The sequence below is a fragment of the Papaver somniferum genome, chromosome 6 (genome assembly GCF_003573695.1).
Source record: "Papaver somniferum cultivar HN1 chromosome 6, ASM357369v1, whole genome shotgun sequence".
NCBI lineage: Eukaryota > Viridiplantae > Streptophyta > Magnoliopsida > Ranunculales > Papaveraceae > Papaver > Papaver somniferum.
The window spans coordinates 101,056,658-101,074,244 of NC_039363.1; the positions used below are offsets into that span (position 1 = coordinate 101,056,658).

The 17,587-nt window shown below is 37.8% G+C and overlaps 3 protein-coding genes and 1 non-coding gene across 4 annotated transcripts; 2 read left to right on the forward strand and 2 right to left on the reverse strand.

Moving 5' to 3' along the window:
- The first annotated feature begins 764 nt into the window (after positions 1–764).
- Positions 765–2,485, forward strand: LOC113285968 (2-hydroxy-6-oxononadienedioate/2-hydroxy-6-oxononatrienedioate hydrolase-like). Its single transcript, XM_026534699.1, has 4 exons — positions 765–1,522; positions 1,744–1,833; positions 1,908–1,975; positions 2,104–2,485. The coding sequence occupies exons 1-4, from the start codon at positions 896–898 to the stop codon at positions 2,246–2,248; spliced, it is 930 nt and encodes a 309-aa protein (XP_026390484.1). The 5' UTR covers positions 765–895; the 3' UTR covers positions 2,249–2,485.
- A 9-nt stretch (positions 2,486–2,494) lies between these two features.
- On the reverse strand, positions 2,495–5,654 carry LOC113285969. The gene is made up of 3 exons (XM_026534700.1): positions 5,210–5,654; positions 2,967–3,031; positions 2,495–2,862 (listed from the first exon to the last, which is right to left on the reverse strand). The coding sequence occupies exons 1-3, from the start codon at positions 5,307–5,309 to the stop codon at positions 2,647–2,649; spliced, it is 381 nt and encodes a 126-aa protein (XP_026390485.1). The 5' UTR covers positions 5,310–5,654; the 3' UTR covers positions 2,495–2,646.
- A 401-nt stretch (positions 5,655–6,055) lies between these two features.
- TRNAE-CUC lies at positions 6,056–6,128 on the reverse strand. Its single transcript has one exon. It is a non-coding gene; the product is annotated as a tRNA-Glu (tRNA).
- A 7,318-nt stretch (positions 6,129–13,446) lies between these two features.
- Positions 13,447–14,052, forward strand: LOC113291205. The gene has a single exon (XM_026540765.1). The coding sequence runs from the start codon at positions 13,447–13,449 to the stop codon at positions 14,050–14,052; it is 606 nt and encodes a 201-aa protein (XP_026396550.1).
- Positions 14,053–17,587: the final 3,535 nt, after the last annotated feature.

A 17,587-nucleotide genomic window follows, 5' to 3' on the forward strand; every position in this document is an offset into this window, starting at 1 on the left:
TGGAACAAACGGTAGAAGTGTTTTCTAAAAGGACCAAACAGATATGGGTCCATCTAAAAAGGACCAAAGGATATTTTTCCCACACATTTACTGGTTATGACTGAACTAAGATTTTTGACGCTTCAAATTATTAGGCGGAAAATGCAAAATCTCTTGAGAAACTTTTGTGGGCCATGGCTTGGCCCATTTACAAAAAAGCTTTGGAAGGTACCGATACATTAAACAGAGAAAGATTACAGAGTTTTTCCTAGCAATAGCATACTTTGCTGATAGTCATACAAAGAGTTTTCTGAAAACTTGCCCCATTATAATGACACACTACACAATGACATATTACAGGTTTTAAATCCTGGGAAGACTCAGTCTAAAGACTATAAATTAATTGTGGGTGATTTTGGCAGGTAATCTACCACTACCTAAACCCACTGAATCCAGTGACATAAGGCCTAATCGTTTCAGTTCTGTTAAATGTTGCCATCCCTTGTCAAAGCTTCCATCCTGATTCACACAACAAAACAAACAAGAACTTTGTTGGTAGGGGAAGCTCACATTTTGGGCTGAATGGCACTTCAAAATTTAATAATAAATTCAAATTTGATGATACAAGTGCACTCTCTTGACCTTTTTGGCAATCTCAAACCACTCCTCCAGTTTTTAGGACGTTTATGGTTCACCAACCAGATAGGGTTCAAATCAAGTTTTCACTGTGACCATTGCGTTTAAATCAAAATGAAGGACTGATTAATTAAGAGGCATGAGTTCGTATGCCACATGACAAAACGTAACTGGTTTCGTATGCAACCCCTCACGGTAAACTAACTGTTATATATATATTCCGGGAGAGATCTTGTTCTTCCTCTAAATACAAAACCCTTGTTGCTTGACTGATACAGAGATGGTTAACTTGATTGAAGCACAGAAACCATTGTTGCGTGGTCTAATGAAGTTAGCTGGTTTAACGCCACACACAGTAGAGATTGAGAAAAACACAGTAATGAACTTTTGGGTTCCATCCGCAACCCTCAAAGAAAACAAGAAGCCAAACAACAAACCAATCGTGGTCTTGATTCATGGTTTTGCTGCAGAAGGTATAGTAACATGGCAGTTTCAAGTGGGTGCACTAACTAAAAAGTACAGAGTATACGTTCCTGACCTCCTTTTCTTCGGCGGCTCAACAACCGACAGCGCAGATCGATCACCGTCTTTTCAAGCTGACTGTTTAGTTACAGGCCTTAGGAAACTAGGTGTTGAGAAGTGTACTATTGTGGGTTTTAGTTATGGTGGAATGGTTGCTTTTAAGATGGCTGAGAGATATCCTGACCTTATTCAAGCTATGGTCATTTCGGGTTCAGTTCTGGCCATGACTGATTCACTCGGCGATGACTGTTTAAATAGACTGGGATTTTCGTCTTCGTCAGAGCTGCTCTTGCCTAATTCTGTTAAGGGACTTAAAGCTCTTCTTTCTGTTGCTGTTCATAGGAAACTTTGGTTCCCTGATCGTCTTCATCGTGACTTCTTAGAGGTTCGCTAGCCAATTCTCGAAAAACTATGTAAATGAGAAACACTGAATGCATGATCATCTTACCACTTCTGTTGTATAGCTCGGCAAAATCGGTGTCTTACATGCAACCTCATGCCTATATTGTGCCTAAGCTCCTTTTTTTTTTTTTTTTTTTTTTTTTTTTTTTTTTTTTTTTTTTTTTTTTTTTTTTTTTTTTTTTTTTTTTTTTTATGCTCTCACAGGTTATGTTCACGAATAGGAAGGAAAGAGCAGAACTTCTTGAAGGTTTGGTAATCAGCAATAAAGATAATACCATTCCGAATTTCACACAGGTAAATATTTTTAAAAAATTGTCTTTAAACTCCAAATTTCGGAAAATAAATTGAAGTTCTTTGTTTTCTTACAGAGGATACACCTACTTTGGGGAGAGGAAGATCAAATATTCAACCTAGACCTTGCTCTAAACATGAAATGGTGAGTAAATCTTTGCGATTATAAAACTGTTGTGGTGTATACAGTCAGAGAATGCTAATTACTAAGATTTTAGCAAAGATGGTAGTGCTTATGGTCACTTACTGAGACTAATTCTTCTCCTATTATAGGCAACTGGGAGATAAAACAACTTTACAAGGCATAAAGAAGGCAGGTCACCTGGTTCATCTCGAACGACCATGCGTCTTCAACAAATGCCTTAAAGAATTTCTTGCATCTCTGTACAAAGTCGCAGAAGAACGAAAGCAGCAATGAGTTATCTATATTCTGTCTACCCTCATCAACTACACATTCTATTCTGCCGAAGCAACCACCGTATCAACAATATGCCGGTTACCTTTATGGAAATTGATCGATTGTGTTTTCTTATTATAAATAAGAACTCTATAATTCAAGTACTAGTTTGTGCTCCGTTCTTCTCTTATCTGTTTCTCTTTTTGTGCTCTTTTAGCACCTTTTAATAAAATTTAAACCCCGCAAATTCAAAAACAATCATTTACTAGTATCATACAGGAAGGGTCACCTGATAACAACAAGGGATTAAAGATTTAAGGTTCCTTTGTAGTTATTACGCATTTTTATCATTACATAAATTCATAGATGTGTGTAATTCTGTGGCCATCGTAGTATTCATGTAGTAGTAGTAAATAGATTTAAGCTGGTGCAGGAGATGCTCCTTTCTTAGGGGGAATTGGGGATGCTGGTGGCTTAGGAATGTAGGGCATAAGAGGAGTGCCGTGCTGAATTGGTGCTGATTTTATGGCGGCTTTCGAAGTGGGTACAGGATCAATAGGAGAATAATCCTCAAGGTTTACATTTCCACTAGCTGCACTGTTGCTCTTAGCATTGCTTGGACTATAAATCTCCTCCTGCAAAGAATCGAAAAAGAACAAGAATGATCTTACCAAGTTAGCCTGCTTTAATTTTTGATCTAGCATAAGTTGCATTAGGAAAGATTAGACCAGTTACTTACCATAACTTTTCTGTTATGTGTCATCATAGCTATGCTGCTGCCCTTGTGGCCGAGGAGAACAATTCCTGCACAGAAGTTGTATACTGCTATGAATTTTTGAACATTTAAGCAGTTGACATCCTTGTTGTGGCGTGACACAATCAAATTTAACAACTTAGTCTTTTACTCTTTAGAGTCATATTTACACGGCTTTGAGAAATTAGTGCTTGAGGCTACTAGGAACCTGGAAAACTCTATCCAGTTTCAGATTTTCAATCAGATATGAGCATAAACAATCAACTCAACCGGTGTGTTAAGGGTGAGGGTACCAATCTGATCGCAGATTAAACCTTAACTGCATATTAGGTCGGCATGCAAGAATCCAAAAGCACTAGTCTATCCTTAAATAAGGCAGGTAAAGGTGAAGGCCTAAGAGCAACCACAGTCATGAGACGGACCAAATACCAAAAGCCAGACTAAAAACCAAAAAAATTTGGTATTCTGGGTGTTCAAGCGCAATGGGGGACGACCAAAATTTGGTGAAGCGTAACTTATACGAACGCTTGGTGCAGACGGAACTTATACTCACGTTTCTTGACCGAGCGTTCTTTAAAATATGCGTCTGAATGAAACGGAGTTATTACGTGCGCCTGATTGAGGCGTAGGTATAGTTCACGCCTAACATGGGACGGCGATGGGAAGTGCGTCTACTGGGACGGAGAAGTTATGTGCGTCTGATACATACGGAGATAGAAAGTGTGTATGAATCGGGCGGACATAGAAGGTGCGTCTGGGTAGGGCGGATATGGAAGGTGCGTCTGGGTAGGGCGTACTTACTATCAACGCCTGAAATGGGGCGTATTTATTATCAACGCCTGAAATGGGGCGTATTTATTATCAACGCCTGAATGCTTATGCTTGGAGTGGAGTCAGTCAGACAGAAACAAGTTAACAAACACTCTCTTATTCAAACAGCAACAAGGAAAGAAAAAAGAACCTCTAATTTCCTCTTCTCTTCTTCACATCATTTGTTTCATTAAATGGAACCACCCATGAAAAAGCAAACTAAAACAATCTCTATGTCAACATTAATTGGATTTGATCAGATCTCAACAAAATCCGATAAAATCTCATCTGAAGATGTGAAAATTCTCACTTCTAATGGACTTAGAATCTTTGCTAACTCCATTCTATTGGTAATTAATTCTTCAACTCTAGTTTCTTAATTATTGCAATTTCTCTAAAACATGCGTCTCACTCATACGCCCATAAAACATGCGTCTCACACAGACGTTAATAATACGTCCGTCTCCCGCATACGGTCATAATACATGCGCCCGGACCAGGCGCTTTTAGTAACTGCGTCCAAACCAGGCGTTTTTAATAACTGCGTCTGCTATGGGGCGTAGGTTTTATCTACGTATGGCCCGGCGGTGTTTATAATAACGCCTAACTCAAACGCTCTATATACATCCGCCCCATTATCATACGTTATTTATACGTACGCCCGATGTGGAGCGTCCACTATACTTCCGTCTGAAATCATACGCCCACTATACTTCCGTCCCACTATTAATCATTTTAGTCTGGGTTGGCGACCACATTTGGTCGCAAACCCTAATTAACTGGACTAAATATGGTTTTAGTCAGTACCACTGCGGCTGAATTTGGGACCAAATTTGGGTATAGTCCCCAAATTTGGTCATGACTGTGGTTGCTCTAAAAGGAATCCCATTCCTGGAGGTGTTATCTCACTCATGTCAGTCAAAAATGACCACATTTTTCCAAGCATTAGAAATGAAGTCCTTGCTTCAGAACTAGGTTCCATCAAACCGATTAGCTCAGTGATCGAGTTAGACGACAATGTGTAAGGGATTCAAGGGTGGTACAAAACACAAACAGAAACTCTCCTTCCTACGGAAAACCATTCTCAATTTCTCACACGCCATATCATCCCAGCTATACATCTATGCTAATCAAATCGATTCAATCCCCAAATTTCTGACCATATACCACACAAGTTCACATGAAGGGCTTCCTAGTAACCAATTCTCTGGAAATGGAAGGATGGAAATTCTAAATCATGCAGGGTAATAAGGCCAAGTGAGCTAGTGGGGTGTTTAATCAGCATTTGTGTATCTAAAATGTGGAATATACAGGGCACAAATGCCATTGTGGATTAGCAAAAACCAAATAAATTCTGCACATATACATAAAATAGAAACTGAATGTAAGAACCACTAAGGGAATAGAATACAACTTACCAGGAAGTGATAAGCAATGACCACTAGTGATGTTAGTGATTGCAATGAACATGAACAGAATCCATCTAAGCCAAGAAACCCTTTTCATCATCATCATCATATAACAAGTAGTCTAAATCAAACCCAGAACAGAGTAATTTAATCGAGAACAGAGTAAGGAAAATATGTCTAATTAATGTATCTCAGCATCGTCATCATCAAACCCCCTCCTTTTAAAGTACTCATTCAACCCATGAAAAACCAGTTCAAGAAACAACCAGAGACTTCCACTGCGTCACTAGAAAACTTCAAAAAGTCGGCCAGAATATCCGTGAAGAAGCAAGAATAAGATAATAAAAACAAGTGTATGTTCTGTTGCTTAACGACTTAGGTCTGAGTTTTTTAAAGAAAAGTTGAGGAAGAATGAAGGGGAGGACTAGAAGAAGACTACTGCCATTATCTTGAACTGGTTCTCATTAATGGCATTGGAGTATGTAGCAGCAGAGAGAATTGAATACTGGTTGTCGTGGAAAAGAGAGCCGACTGATTCAAAAATTAATACTCCATCTTTTGCTTTTGTCCTGTTTTCAAGATTCAATTTCATGATGTTGAACACTGAGAGAGACACACTACTAGTGTATATATATTGATTAAACTACTACTACAAAATCTTTGAATGTGGGATTCTTGCATTGAGATGATGGCACTTTAATAGTCAGTTGATAGTGACGAAACTTTGCATGGGCTATGGCTTGTTGCTCATACATTTGACCAAAAAAATTGCTAGTGCGGTTACAAGTAAGCCAGCCCACTTCTTCACTGATTTGATTGGTTGCATTCCTTTGGAAGGAAGAAGAAAAAAAGGAATTCCGTTGCCGGGACTTGAACTCGGGTCTCTCGGGTGAGAGCCGAGTATCCTGACCACCTAGACTACAACGGATCGTTGACAGTTTTCTTGAGACAATATAATTAATTGTCTTAGGAAAAGTGTACAGTTCCTCCGTTCAAGCTTTTTGTTTTGATCATTCGGCTCAAACGACTAATTCACTTCCATCGAGAGCAAATAAGCTTAAAAAAGAACAATGAATATAATTAGATGAAGTCCAGGTACATGATGCATCTGGTTTATGTGCCAATGCCGTGGTCATCTTTTTTTTTTGAATTCTCTTCTTTTTTTCACATGATTTATAAAGGGGATACCAGTTCTACTAAGTGCTGATACCGTTTCATATAGGATAAAAAGATGCCACCGATCCTGGCCGTTGGATCGATGAAATGGTATCAGCACTTAGTAGGACTGATATCCCTCTTTATAAATCGTGCTTTTTCAAGTACGAAAATCATAAGCAAGCTTACTAGGAGAGGGGACTGTAGCATAACCTCTATCCTTGCAATATTAGAGACAGACCAACAAACATATGGAAGCTCCTAATGGGAGTACAGTTTTTACTAATCATAGCGAGTTTAAAAGCGTGAAAATTCTAGATGCGATAAATATCCTTAAAATTAAGCAAAGCAAAAAAAATTGGTACGTCGCATGCCTACTTTTTTGAGACATTTTCCTTCATAGTTTCCTTGGTAATTATCATGATAGCTAGAGAAAATCTTGAATCTTCCTTGAATTATCTTCTTGTGGAGCAATTTGAATCTGACAATAGTGGACATACCTTTGGATTCTATTTTATACGTTTGTGTCTTGCATTTTGATCCACTTGAACGTTAGGTGTGCTCTTCATATTGATTCATCTATTCCATGTTATCCTGATTTCCATCTTCTCCAAAAGTGTTAGAGTACTGCTCGGGGTCAAAACCACAAGCGTTGTTATTTTAAGCTTGTTTGTCAAGTTTAGTTGGTCAAAACTATATATACTTGATTTCTTGTCTACTTATAGCTATGTCTCGGATTAGGATAGAATGTGTGGTTGAGCTCTAGACTTCACGGCGTTTATCAATTGAAGACGAAGATCTACTGAGGAGCTTGGAGGAACTGCATCAACAAAAGGTATATGGAGACTAAAACTTATCTATCACTCAGAGGTATATTATATTCTATCTTCTAATGAGACCAAGTCGTATACTTTTATATTATACACATTTGATATTTTGAGACGAGCTTTACTCGCTTATCTATTTCTTTAAATATATGTTGGAATCTTTTTTATTTAGCCATGTTCATCATATTCTTGACGAGTTTAGTTGGAAACAATTTATTTGTTTGAAACTAAATATAATGTCAAAAGATGATCATGTGAAAATTACCTTGAACATCTTATATGATTTGTGTGAGACAGTCATTTGATGTTATCTTGGGAAGTTTCGCATTGATCATTCGATCACTTGAAAATTACTTGAAGCTAATGGTTTGTATGAGATAACCGTCGTCGTCTTGGATTTCAATTGATTGAAATGAGAGTTTAGAACGATTACCCGTGTCTGGATACAACACGGTATGCATACCTAGTATGTGAACTGTTTTGTAATGATTTAGGTCCGGGAACCTTGTTTGCGTACCTAATATGCAAACGGTTTTAACTGAGAAGGTCCGGGAACCTTTTATGCGTACCTAGTATGCGAATGGTACTACCCGAGTTGGGTCTGGAACGGCTGTTTGCGAACCGGGTTTTCGAACGACTTGACATGCCAAGGTCCGGAACTGCTGTTCGCGTACCTGGTTGGCGAACACGGTGGTAAAGTTCTAGAATCGGTCATATATGATTCTCATACTCATGAACTAAAACATTTATGATCTAAGGAATGCAATCTTTGCAAACTGTGTCTTAATGTTCATGAATTTATTCATGTATAAGTCCTTTTTACGTTTACGAATCAAACCGATTCTGATTCAATTTGTTCATATATTTTTCTATAAGATAGTGAACACTTGAACAACTATATTTGAAACACAATTATATTCATTTGCTTATCTTTCATGATTGATTGATATTCATATTTGATCTAGAAGTGTTAGTTGAATACGACTAAGACAAAAGTGTTCATATGGCTAACTTCGGTTAACTATTATTGAGACAACTCAAATATACACGTTTAGGTACGGTAACCCATATCTAAATGAAGGTATATTTCATTTGTGTGTAACAAGATAAAACCATCTAACGGTGTAGATTAATTGCTTTATCTTTAAGCACACTTATCTTGAATCTTAAATCAGGTTTTCATTTAACCGTGAACATTGTATGCTTTGTTACTAAGCTATATTAGCTTTGATTAAAAGCAACCCTGATTTGAAAGACTATATAAGGGATAACTCTAGCAATGGGAAAACCTAATCCCCACACTTCTGTGTGTTCCTAGTTGCGTACTAGAGTCGATTCTCCTTTAACCTAGGTTTTTCTTAAAATCATTTTAGGTTAACAACTTGAAGACTTCATTGGGATTCGTGAAGCCATATCCAACTATTTTCGTTGTAGTTGCATATTCTGATCTTACTTGTTCAATCGTATTAAGTTTTATCTTCTCTAAGATTTACTCGAGATTTATTTTCGATAGGTAAGATATAAAAAGTAGTCACAACAGTTATTCGTCTCAGACTCTTGTGATTCCACAATAACTTTGTATGTTAATCAGTTGGGTTATTGTGAGGTGATTGATATTTCTAGGCTGCTCTTGGGAAGTATAAGACTGAATTATCAATTGGTCCCTGTTCACCTTGATTTTATCAAAAGACTGAAAAAAAACTGAATAAAGAATAAACATATCTGTGGGAGACAGATTTGTTTATAATTATTCGACTTTCGGTCGTAGCAACTCTTAGTTGTGGGAGGGATTAGATAAGGGAATCGAGCGCGCAGAATCCAGCGTGGTTCTAGAGGCGTAAGAACGCGACTGTACCTTAATCGGTGTGAGAATTGGTTAGGGTTCAACTACATTCCAGTCTGAAGTTAACTTGTAGTAGGCTAGAGTCTATAGCGGCTTAATACAGTGTGGTGTTTAATCTGGACTAAGTCCCTTGGTTTTTCTACATTTGCGGTTTCCTCGTCAACAAAATTTCTGGTGTCTGTGTTATTTGTTTTATGCATTATATTTTTGTACAATTGAAACATCACAGGTTGCGTGTAGTTCAATCAGTTGATTAATCCGAACTTGTTTGTTTGATAGAACTTTATTGACACTTGGGCATTGGTCTTTGGTACCATTCAAGTTATTTCTCATATTAATTAGGCTAGAAGATTTCTATCTGTTTGATTTGCTGATTGTATTTAGAAAGAGATAAATCTCTTTGATATATCTCTTGATTGAGCTCGCTTTTAAGTTGGTGTTCTCGGAATTATATTGGAGTTTATTCCATACATATTGCCGAACGAATTATTGGGTGCCGTTGTTATACCCCAGCTTTTTTAATTGGTATCAGAGCAGGCAAACACGCAAAGACCTCATAAGTATGTGTTTCTAGCAATATGATTTCTTTGGATAAAAATTTATCTCATCTTAACGCGCATAAAAATATCTTCTAAAGCTTTTAATTAGGTAAAATGTATTGGGTTTACCTCAAAAGATAACTCCTTAGCAGATTCTTCCGAATCCTGAGGTAGAAAACTTTTGGTATAAGATTCTGATAACATTCCCTTGAAAGTGATAGTTGCACTATGTTAGAATATGAGATGGAGCTCATCAGAACCTTAAAAAAATCAGCTGAGATTATTGATGTTCAAGCTTCTAAAATTAGATCTCTTGAAGAAAAATATGCTTAGCTCACTGATGAACTTGAGAAGTCTCTTGATAGAGTATGAGAACTCTATGGTATTATTGAGTCTTTTTCTAACAGTATCGAAAACCTCGTTCAAGAAACTACTCTGCTGCGTGCAAAGGTTAGTATGCTTGAAGATACTATTAAAGCAGACTCAACTAGAGAAGAACGTTTAATCAAGACTCATTCATTAGAATTGAACAATAGTCGTGTTTGAAAAAAAAGAAACTTGTTTTGTCACCCATATGTATTGATAGTTTTGTCACTAAAATTGACAAAGGGGGAGATTGTTAGATCACTGCTCGGTCGAACTCGCAGCGTTGCTATCTCAAGATTGTTGTTCAAGTTTAGTTGATCAAAACTATATATACTTGATTTCTAGTCTACTTATAGCTATGTCTCGGATTAGGATATAATGTGTAGTTGAGCTTTAGACTTCACGGCATTCACTAATTGAAGACGAAGATCTATTAAGGAGTTGGGAGGAACTTCATCAACAAAAGGTATGGGGAGACTAAAACTTACCAATCACTCATAAATATATTCTATTCTATCTTCTAATGAGACTAAGTTGTATAGCTACATAGACTTTTATATTATACACATTTGATATTTCGGGCCGACCTTAACTCGCTTATCTATTCCTCGAAATATATGTTGGAAGCTTTTTGTTGTAGCTATGTTCATCATATTCTTGACGAGTTTAGTTGGAAACACTATATTTGTTGGAAACTAAATATAATATCAAAAGATGATCATGTGAAAATTACCTTGAAAATCATATATTATCTGTGTGACACAGTCATTTGATGTTAGCTTGGCAAGTTTCATATTAATCATTTGATCTCTTGAAAATTACTTGAAGCCATTTGTGTAAGATAACCATTACCGTCTTCCAAGGATTTCAATGATTGAAATGAGAGTTTAGAACGATTACTCATGTCTGGATACTGTAAAGCCCGTCCCAATTTCAAGGATATTTTTGACATTTTACTAGTAAGGGTAAAATAGTCTTTTACCCTAGAATGATACTTTGGTAATTCGGTGCTTTATATGTTAATTGATGGTAACTAGCTTCTGTTCTTACCTAGTTAAATTACAAAAATAGTGGGCAGACATAAAACAAAAACGAAATAAAAATAAAAAATATGACACTTTGTTATCACTATTTAATTTAATATTATTGTGATCAGCTCATTTTAAATTAGTGTCTTAATATAGTATCGGTTAGGTAACATTACTGCTGACTTATTAGTCAAGGGTGCTATGATAGGACTAGGGAAGAATGATGTCAAGGGTTACGATTAGGTCTTTTTATGACACGTGAATATTCTAAGTGGGGTTTGGCTAAACATTTGTGGAAGGTTCCAATGGTAGGATAACTATTAAGGTGAAATGGGTTTTGAAAACTTCCTTAGTAGTTCGTTTGTTATCTGATCATCTTGTCGCAATTCATTTTCTGATTGGTTACTGCTCTTTTATTTCATTACGTGTCGAGTTGCTATTGGATTGTTGGCTTTTGTTAACAAATTTTGATTGAAGTGAAAACGGAATTTGCCATAATAGCTCGGTCAAGGATTCCCTTAGCTCTGACCTTCGCACGTGGAGTGTTTGGAAGGATGAAGGTTTTCTAGAATATTATATATAAGACCAAAATATTAGCGGTGAGGGTTTCTGTTCTTGATATACCTAGGGAGACGAAAACTAAAAAAAAAAAAGAAAAAAAAAAGAAACTGAATAGGTCACCATCAGAGAACTTAAGTTGGCTTGTTACGGCGGTGATTAGTTCGTAGAATTGGAGCGGCCTTGATATTAGTCGATTATTGATCTCATTACTGTTCTTCCTAAGGATTATTGCTAGCGTTTGAGGTAGGCGCAACACAATCAAAAACCTTCTTTTTATTTAAGTTTCTTTTAATTAATTTTATTTTGTAAGTTTTGATTCATATATGAATGATAATCGATGTTGTGAGTATGATTATGTATGTTGGGCTGCGGTCCATAGATTGTGATTCTTAAAAACAACTTTGATGGGATACGAGATATCCTTGGGAACGGTTTTGTTCCCTAAACCCACGTGGGGCTCCCTGGGGCGAGCGGATTTGATGTGATTGATTTGATGGTTCTTATGGATGTGGTGTTTCCATGTATTTGTGATGCTATTAACCATGCTAGTTGTTTTAAAAAGAATTGAAAATGTTTGATAAAATGTTTTGTTGCTTCTTTTCCTACTGGGTGTCACAACTCACGTCGTTTAATGACAAAAAATTCCAGATTTTATGGCACCACAAGGAGCTAATGGCGGAAAAGCGTAGAGATCGGTTTTGGTGTATTATTAGTAGTTTGCATAGGATTTATGATTGAGAATTGTAATAAAATATCATCAACTCTTTTAGATGATTTAATTAGTTATTTATTGGTTATTAAAACTTTAGATATTATTGGGTTAACGTATAACCAATGAAAATAATTTTGTTTAGACTACTCTATTTGATTGAATAATGGAAATTTCTGGATCAGACCTGTTTGACTGTCCATAATAATTAGTAGATAATATTTTTTTGTTTCATTTTTTTCGTCGTACATGTAAAACTCTTTCAATATGCACATATAAAAATTTTAGAATTTTCTGAGTTCCAGAAGTATTTTTATCAGTTGTTTTCACTGTAAAACTCAGACGTTTTCTGTCAGATTCAGCTGTACTGAATTTTATCTATTTTTCAAAATATTCTACGTTATGTTTTAGACTTTCGTGTCTTCTGTAAACTTGAAGATGGTTCTTTTATCTTTTCATCAGGTAGGTCAAAGCTAATTTGACGTTGTGAATGAATTGATATGATTTTTGTAAAACGAACCATCACTGTTTACGTTTCTGCAGTACAGGTCAACTACTCGTTTGACTATGGTCAAAAGGTCTTTAAGATAAACTAAAAATTATAGAAATTTTATGATTGGAAATATGATAAGTTAGGATTCAGAATATAATTATAAATTTATGGATTCGTATTTACGTCCGAAATATTTGAATTACCTGGTGTCTGTTTCTATTTTATGACTCCTCCTTAAAAACGTAACTTTTGGATTAAATACGGAACTTTTAACGGTGAAATTAATTTTTAGGATAAATTATTCTTTAGGGTTATGTAAATTAAAAATCACGTCAATCTAACGGTTAGATTTCTTAAAAGAATTTTTATGTCCGCTGCAACAGAATTTCTGAATTGAACATAAATAAAGATTAGACAAAGAATTAGTGTTTGGACTTGGGCCAAGTGTGGAAGTCAGGGCCTGTTATTAAAGGTAGCATCTTGGATTTTGGGTTTGGATTTGGGTTTGGAACCCAGGCCCAAAATTGGGTGTTACAGTTTGGTATCAGAGCTAGTCTGATCCTTTGGGCAGGCTAGTTTCTGAATAAGTCGGTACGTCTATATGCTTGAATGTGAAATTGTTCGTGTATCTGTTGATTGTTGTTGTTTGAATGCGTAATAGGTTACACTTTTTTATAGATAATTCTCTCGGTGTTACTTATAATTTAATGTCCTTCAATCAGGACATGTCTCGTCGTACGAATGGTTTAGCCGCCCCACATGATGAGGGTTTCGGTGAGGTTGTTCGTGCTTTGAATGCTGTTGCTCAAGCGATGCAACAACAAGTGAATCTTAATCAGAATGCACCTCCTCCTCCTCCACCACCTAATCAACGAGCTTTGTTAGTTAGAAGGTTTAGTGAACAAAAGCCCGATTCCTTTAAAGGTAGTCCTGATCCACTGGTCGCTGAAGATTGGATAGATAAGATTGAGAAAATATTCACCCTATTAGGCGTGAATGACGAGGATAAGCTGGATCTTGCTGTTTTTAAGCTTGAGGGTGAGGCCACTCGCTGGTGGGACTTGACTCGTCGTTCTAGGAATGACGGTCTGTTTACCTGGGTAGAATTTCGACTCGCCTTCCTAAATAAGTACTTTCCACAAACTGCACGAAACCAACGCATGATCGAGTTTATGCAGTTGACTCAGAGAAATATGACCGTAGCACAGTACCAAGCCAAGTTTGAAGAACTTTCTCGTTTTGCTATTCATCTGGTGGAGAATGAAGAGCTGAAGGCTTTTAAGTTTCAGGAGGACTTAGACCTTCAATTAAGGGTAGGTTGTCTATTTTGAAGATTACCTCTTATAATGAGATAGTGGAAAGAGCGATGATTGCTGAGAGAGACATTGAGGAGGCAAATCGAATTAGAGAACGTCACAATGGGGATAAGAACAAGAATAAAAATAACAACCACCCATACCAGAAGAAAGGAAATGGACCGAATATGGAGCTTCCTGCACCTTCGTGTTATCATTGCAAGCAACCTGGACATTTTAAGAGGAACTGTCCTGCACTTATTTCTCAGAGGAACCAACAACCCTTTATACCTCAGAACCAACGTCAAGGTTATCAGCAGAACCGTCCTCAGAACAATCCACCACAATACCAAGCTCGACAGCCCCCTCAGCAACCTAAGGCGTTCAACATTGCACATGTTGGTCAGGATCCGGATAACTCAGTTGTTGAAGGTACATTCTTAGTTTACAATTCTTGGGCTAAGATATTGTTTGATACTGGTGCTACTCATTCGTTTATTGCTTCTTCGTTTGTTTTGTCATTGGGTTTGAAAACTGAATTACTTGATGGGTACTTAGGCGTAGCTAGTGCGATAGGCAGTAGTGCACGTATTGACCGCGTGGCACGAATGTGTGTAGTACGTATAGCTAAGCATGAGTTTTTGATTGACCTTTTTGTGATGAATATGTCTGGTTATGATGTAATCCTGGGTATGGATTGGTTATCTGCTCATCATGCTGTTTTTGATTGTTTTCAAAAACGTGTGACTCTTCACTCGGACGAAGGGTCAGTTGTCCACTTTACCGGTACTCGTAGTTTTGCGTCTCCCCTTATCTTGTCGGAAAGACATTTCCGACAGACTCATTCTAGAGGTTTTCTTTATCACTTAGAGATGATAGAGATGACAACAAGATTCTGTCTCTACTATGGGTATTCCAGTGGTAGAGGAGTTTGAAGATGTTTTCCCTGAGGAATTACCAGGTTTACCCCCAAGAAGAGAAATGGACTTCACTATTGAAGTTCAACCTGGTACTTCGCCAATTTCGATGGCTCCTTATCGAATGGCACCTATGGAGTTAAAAGAACTAGATAAGCAACTACTCGAGTTGGAAGCTAAGGGTTTTATTCGAGGTAGTACGTCACCTTGGGGTGCACCAGTCCTTTTTGTGAAGAAGAAGGATAACTCGCTGAGATTGTGCATCGATTATAGAAAACTCAACGAAGTTACAGTGAAAAATAAGTATCCCTTACCTAGGATCGAGGATTTGTTTGATCAGTTGAAGGATTCTCAGTTTTTCTCAAAAATTGATATGCGATCAGCTTATCATCAACTCCGAATCAAGGAAGAAGATATTCCAAAAACCGCTTTCCGAACTCGATTTGGACATTTCGAGTTTGTGGTGATGCCATTTGGACTTACAAATGCTCCAGCGGCATTCATGGATCTTATGCATCGAATTTTTCGACCGTACTTAGATAAATTTGTAGTGGTATTTGTAGATGACATTCTTATCTATTCACGGTCACGAGAAGAGCACGAGGAACACTTGAGATTAACATTGCAGTTGTTGAGATCTCATCAGTTATACGCTAAGTTGAGTAAATGCGACTTCTGGCTTTCTGAAGTTCAGTTTTTGGGACACGTGGTATGTAGAGAAGGAATCAAAGTGGACCCAGCTAAGGTTGAAGCGGTTACCAAATGGGAAAGGCCAAAGAACGTGTTTGAGATTCGTAGCTTTCTAGGCTTAGCGGGTTACTATAGACGATTCATTCAGGACTTCTCAAGTATTGCTTCACCACTGACGAAGTTGACTCGAAAGGATTCCAAGTTCGAGTGGAATAATGTTGTGAGAAGGCTTTCTCCATGCTCAAGGAGATTAACTACTGCACCAGTTTTGACAACACCGGTAAGCGGAATTGGTTATGTGATATTTTCCGATGCATCGTTGAAGGGTTTAGGATGTGTTCTTATGCAAGAAGGAAAAGTGGTAGCTTATGCCTCAAAACAACTAAAGACACATGAGTTGAATTACACAACTCATGACCTCGAGTTAGCAGCTATTGTGTTCGCTCTGAAGTTGTGGAGACATTATCTGTATGGTGAGAAGATAGACATATTTTGTGACCATAAGAGCTTGCAGTATATTTTTACTCAACGAGATTTGAACCTGAGACAGAGGCGTTGGGTGGAATTTCTTAAGGATTACACGTATACTTTCCATTATCACCCAGGAAAGGCAAATGTGGTAGCAGATGCTCTTAGCCGAAAATCGAGGGCCAATGTAGCAAGTATGACTCTTCATACTTGGGATTTGTGCAGACTTATGGAGGAAGGTGACTTGGGCCCTGACGAGATGATTTACAATACTATAGTTGTTCCAGAGTTACAACAACGGATTGTAGAATCTCAACAGACTGATAGGGAGATGATTTCGATTCGTGCTCAAATGGAGAAAGGAGAAACTCCAGAAGGTTGGACTCAAACTGATGGTGTATTTCGTTTTATGGGAAAACTTTGTGTGCCAATGAAATTGAGGATGGAGGTACTAGAACAGGCTCACAATTCTAAATTTAGTGTTCATCCGGGAGGATCAAAGATGTACCATGACATGAAAAGGCAATATTGGTGGAAAGGTATGAAGAAAGATGTTGCCTTGTATGTGTCGAGATGTCTCACTTGCCAACAAGTGAAGATTGATCATCGGAAACCAGGAGGGTTACTTCAACCATTGCCCATCTCAGAATGGAAATGGGAACACATCACTATGGATTTTATCATGGGATTACCCGAACTGCATATGGTAGGATACTCTATATGGGTTATTGTTGATAGACTACCAAGTCGGCACACTTTTTAGCAATCAAGAAGACTGATACGTTAGCCACGTTAAGTCAGAGTATATCCACGAAATAAGGTTGCACGGTACACCGGTGTCAATTGTATCTGACAGAGATCCTCGTTTTACTTCTCAGTTTTGGCAGAGTTTACAGAAGGCGTTAGGTACACGTGTTTCGCTTAGTACTGCCTTTCATCCCCAGACCGACGGGCAGTCTGAACGGGTAATTCAGATTGTAGAGGATATGTTAAGAGCTTGTGCCTTGGATTTCAAGGGAAGTTGGAGTGAGAACTTGCCATTAGTAGAGTTTTCTTATAACAATAGTCATCAGGCTAGCATCGGTATGGCACCTTTTGAAGCATTGTATGGACGACCTTGTAGATCACCAGTGTGTTGGACCGAGATCGGCGAACGTAACATTTTTGGACCGGATTTGGTACGAGAGACGACTGAGAAGGTTCAGTTAATCCGACGGAGGCTAATGACAGCTCAGAGTCGTCAGAAGAGTTATGCAGACAAGAGACGTCGACCTCTAGAGTTTACCGAGGGTGACTTGGTGTTGCTCAAAGTGAGCCCGAAGAGAGGTATTAAGCGTTTTGGCAAGAAAGGAAAGTTATCACCACGTTACATTGGGCCTTTTCAAATTATTCGACGTGTGGGTGCAGCTGCTTATCAGTTGGAGTTACCTCAGCGAATTGGGCACGTTCATGACACTTTCCACGTGTCAATGTTGCGGAAATACGAGAGAGATCCG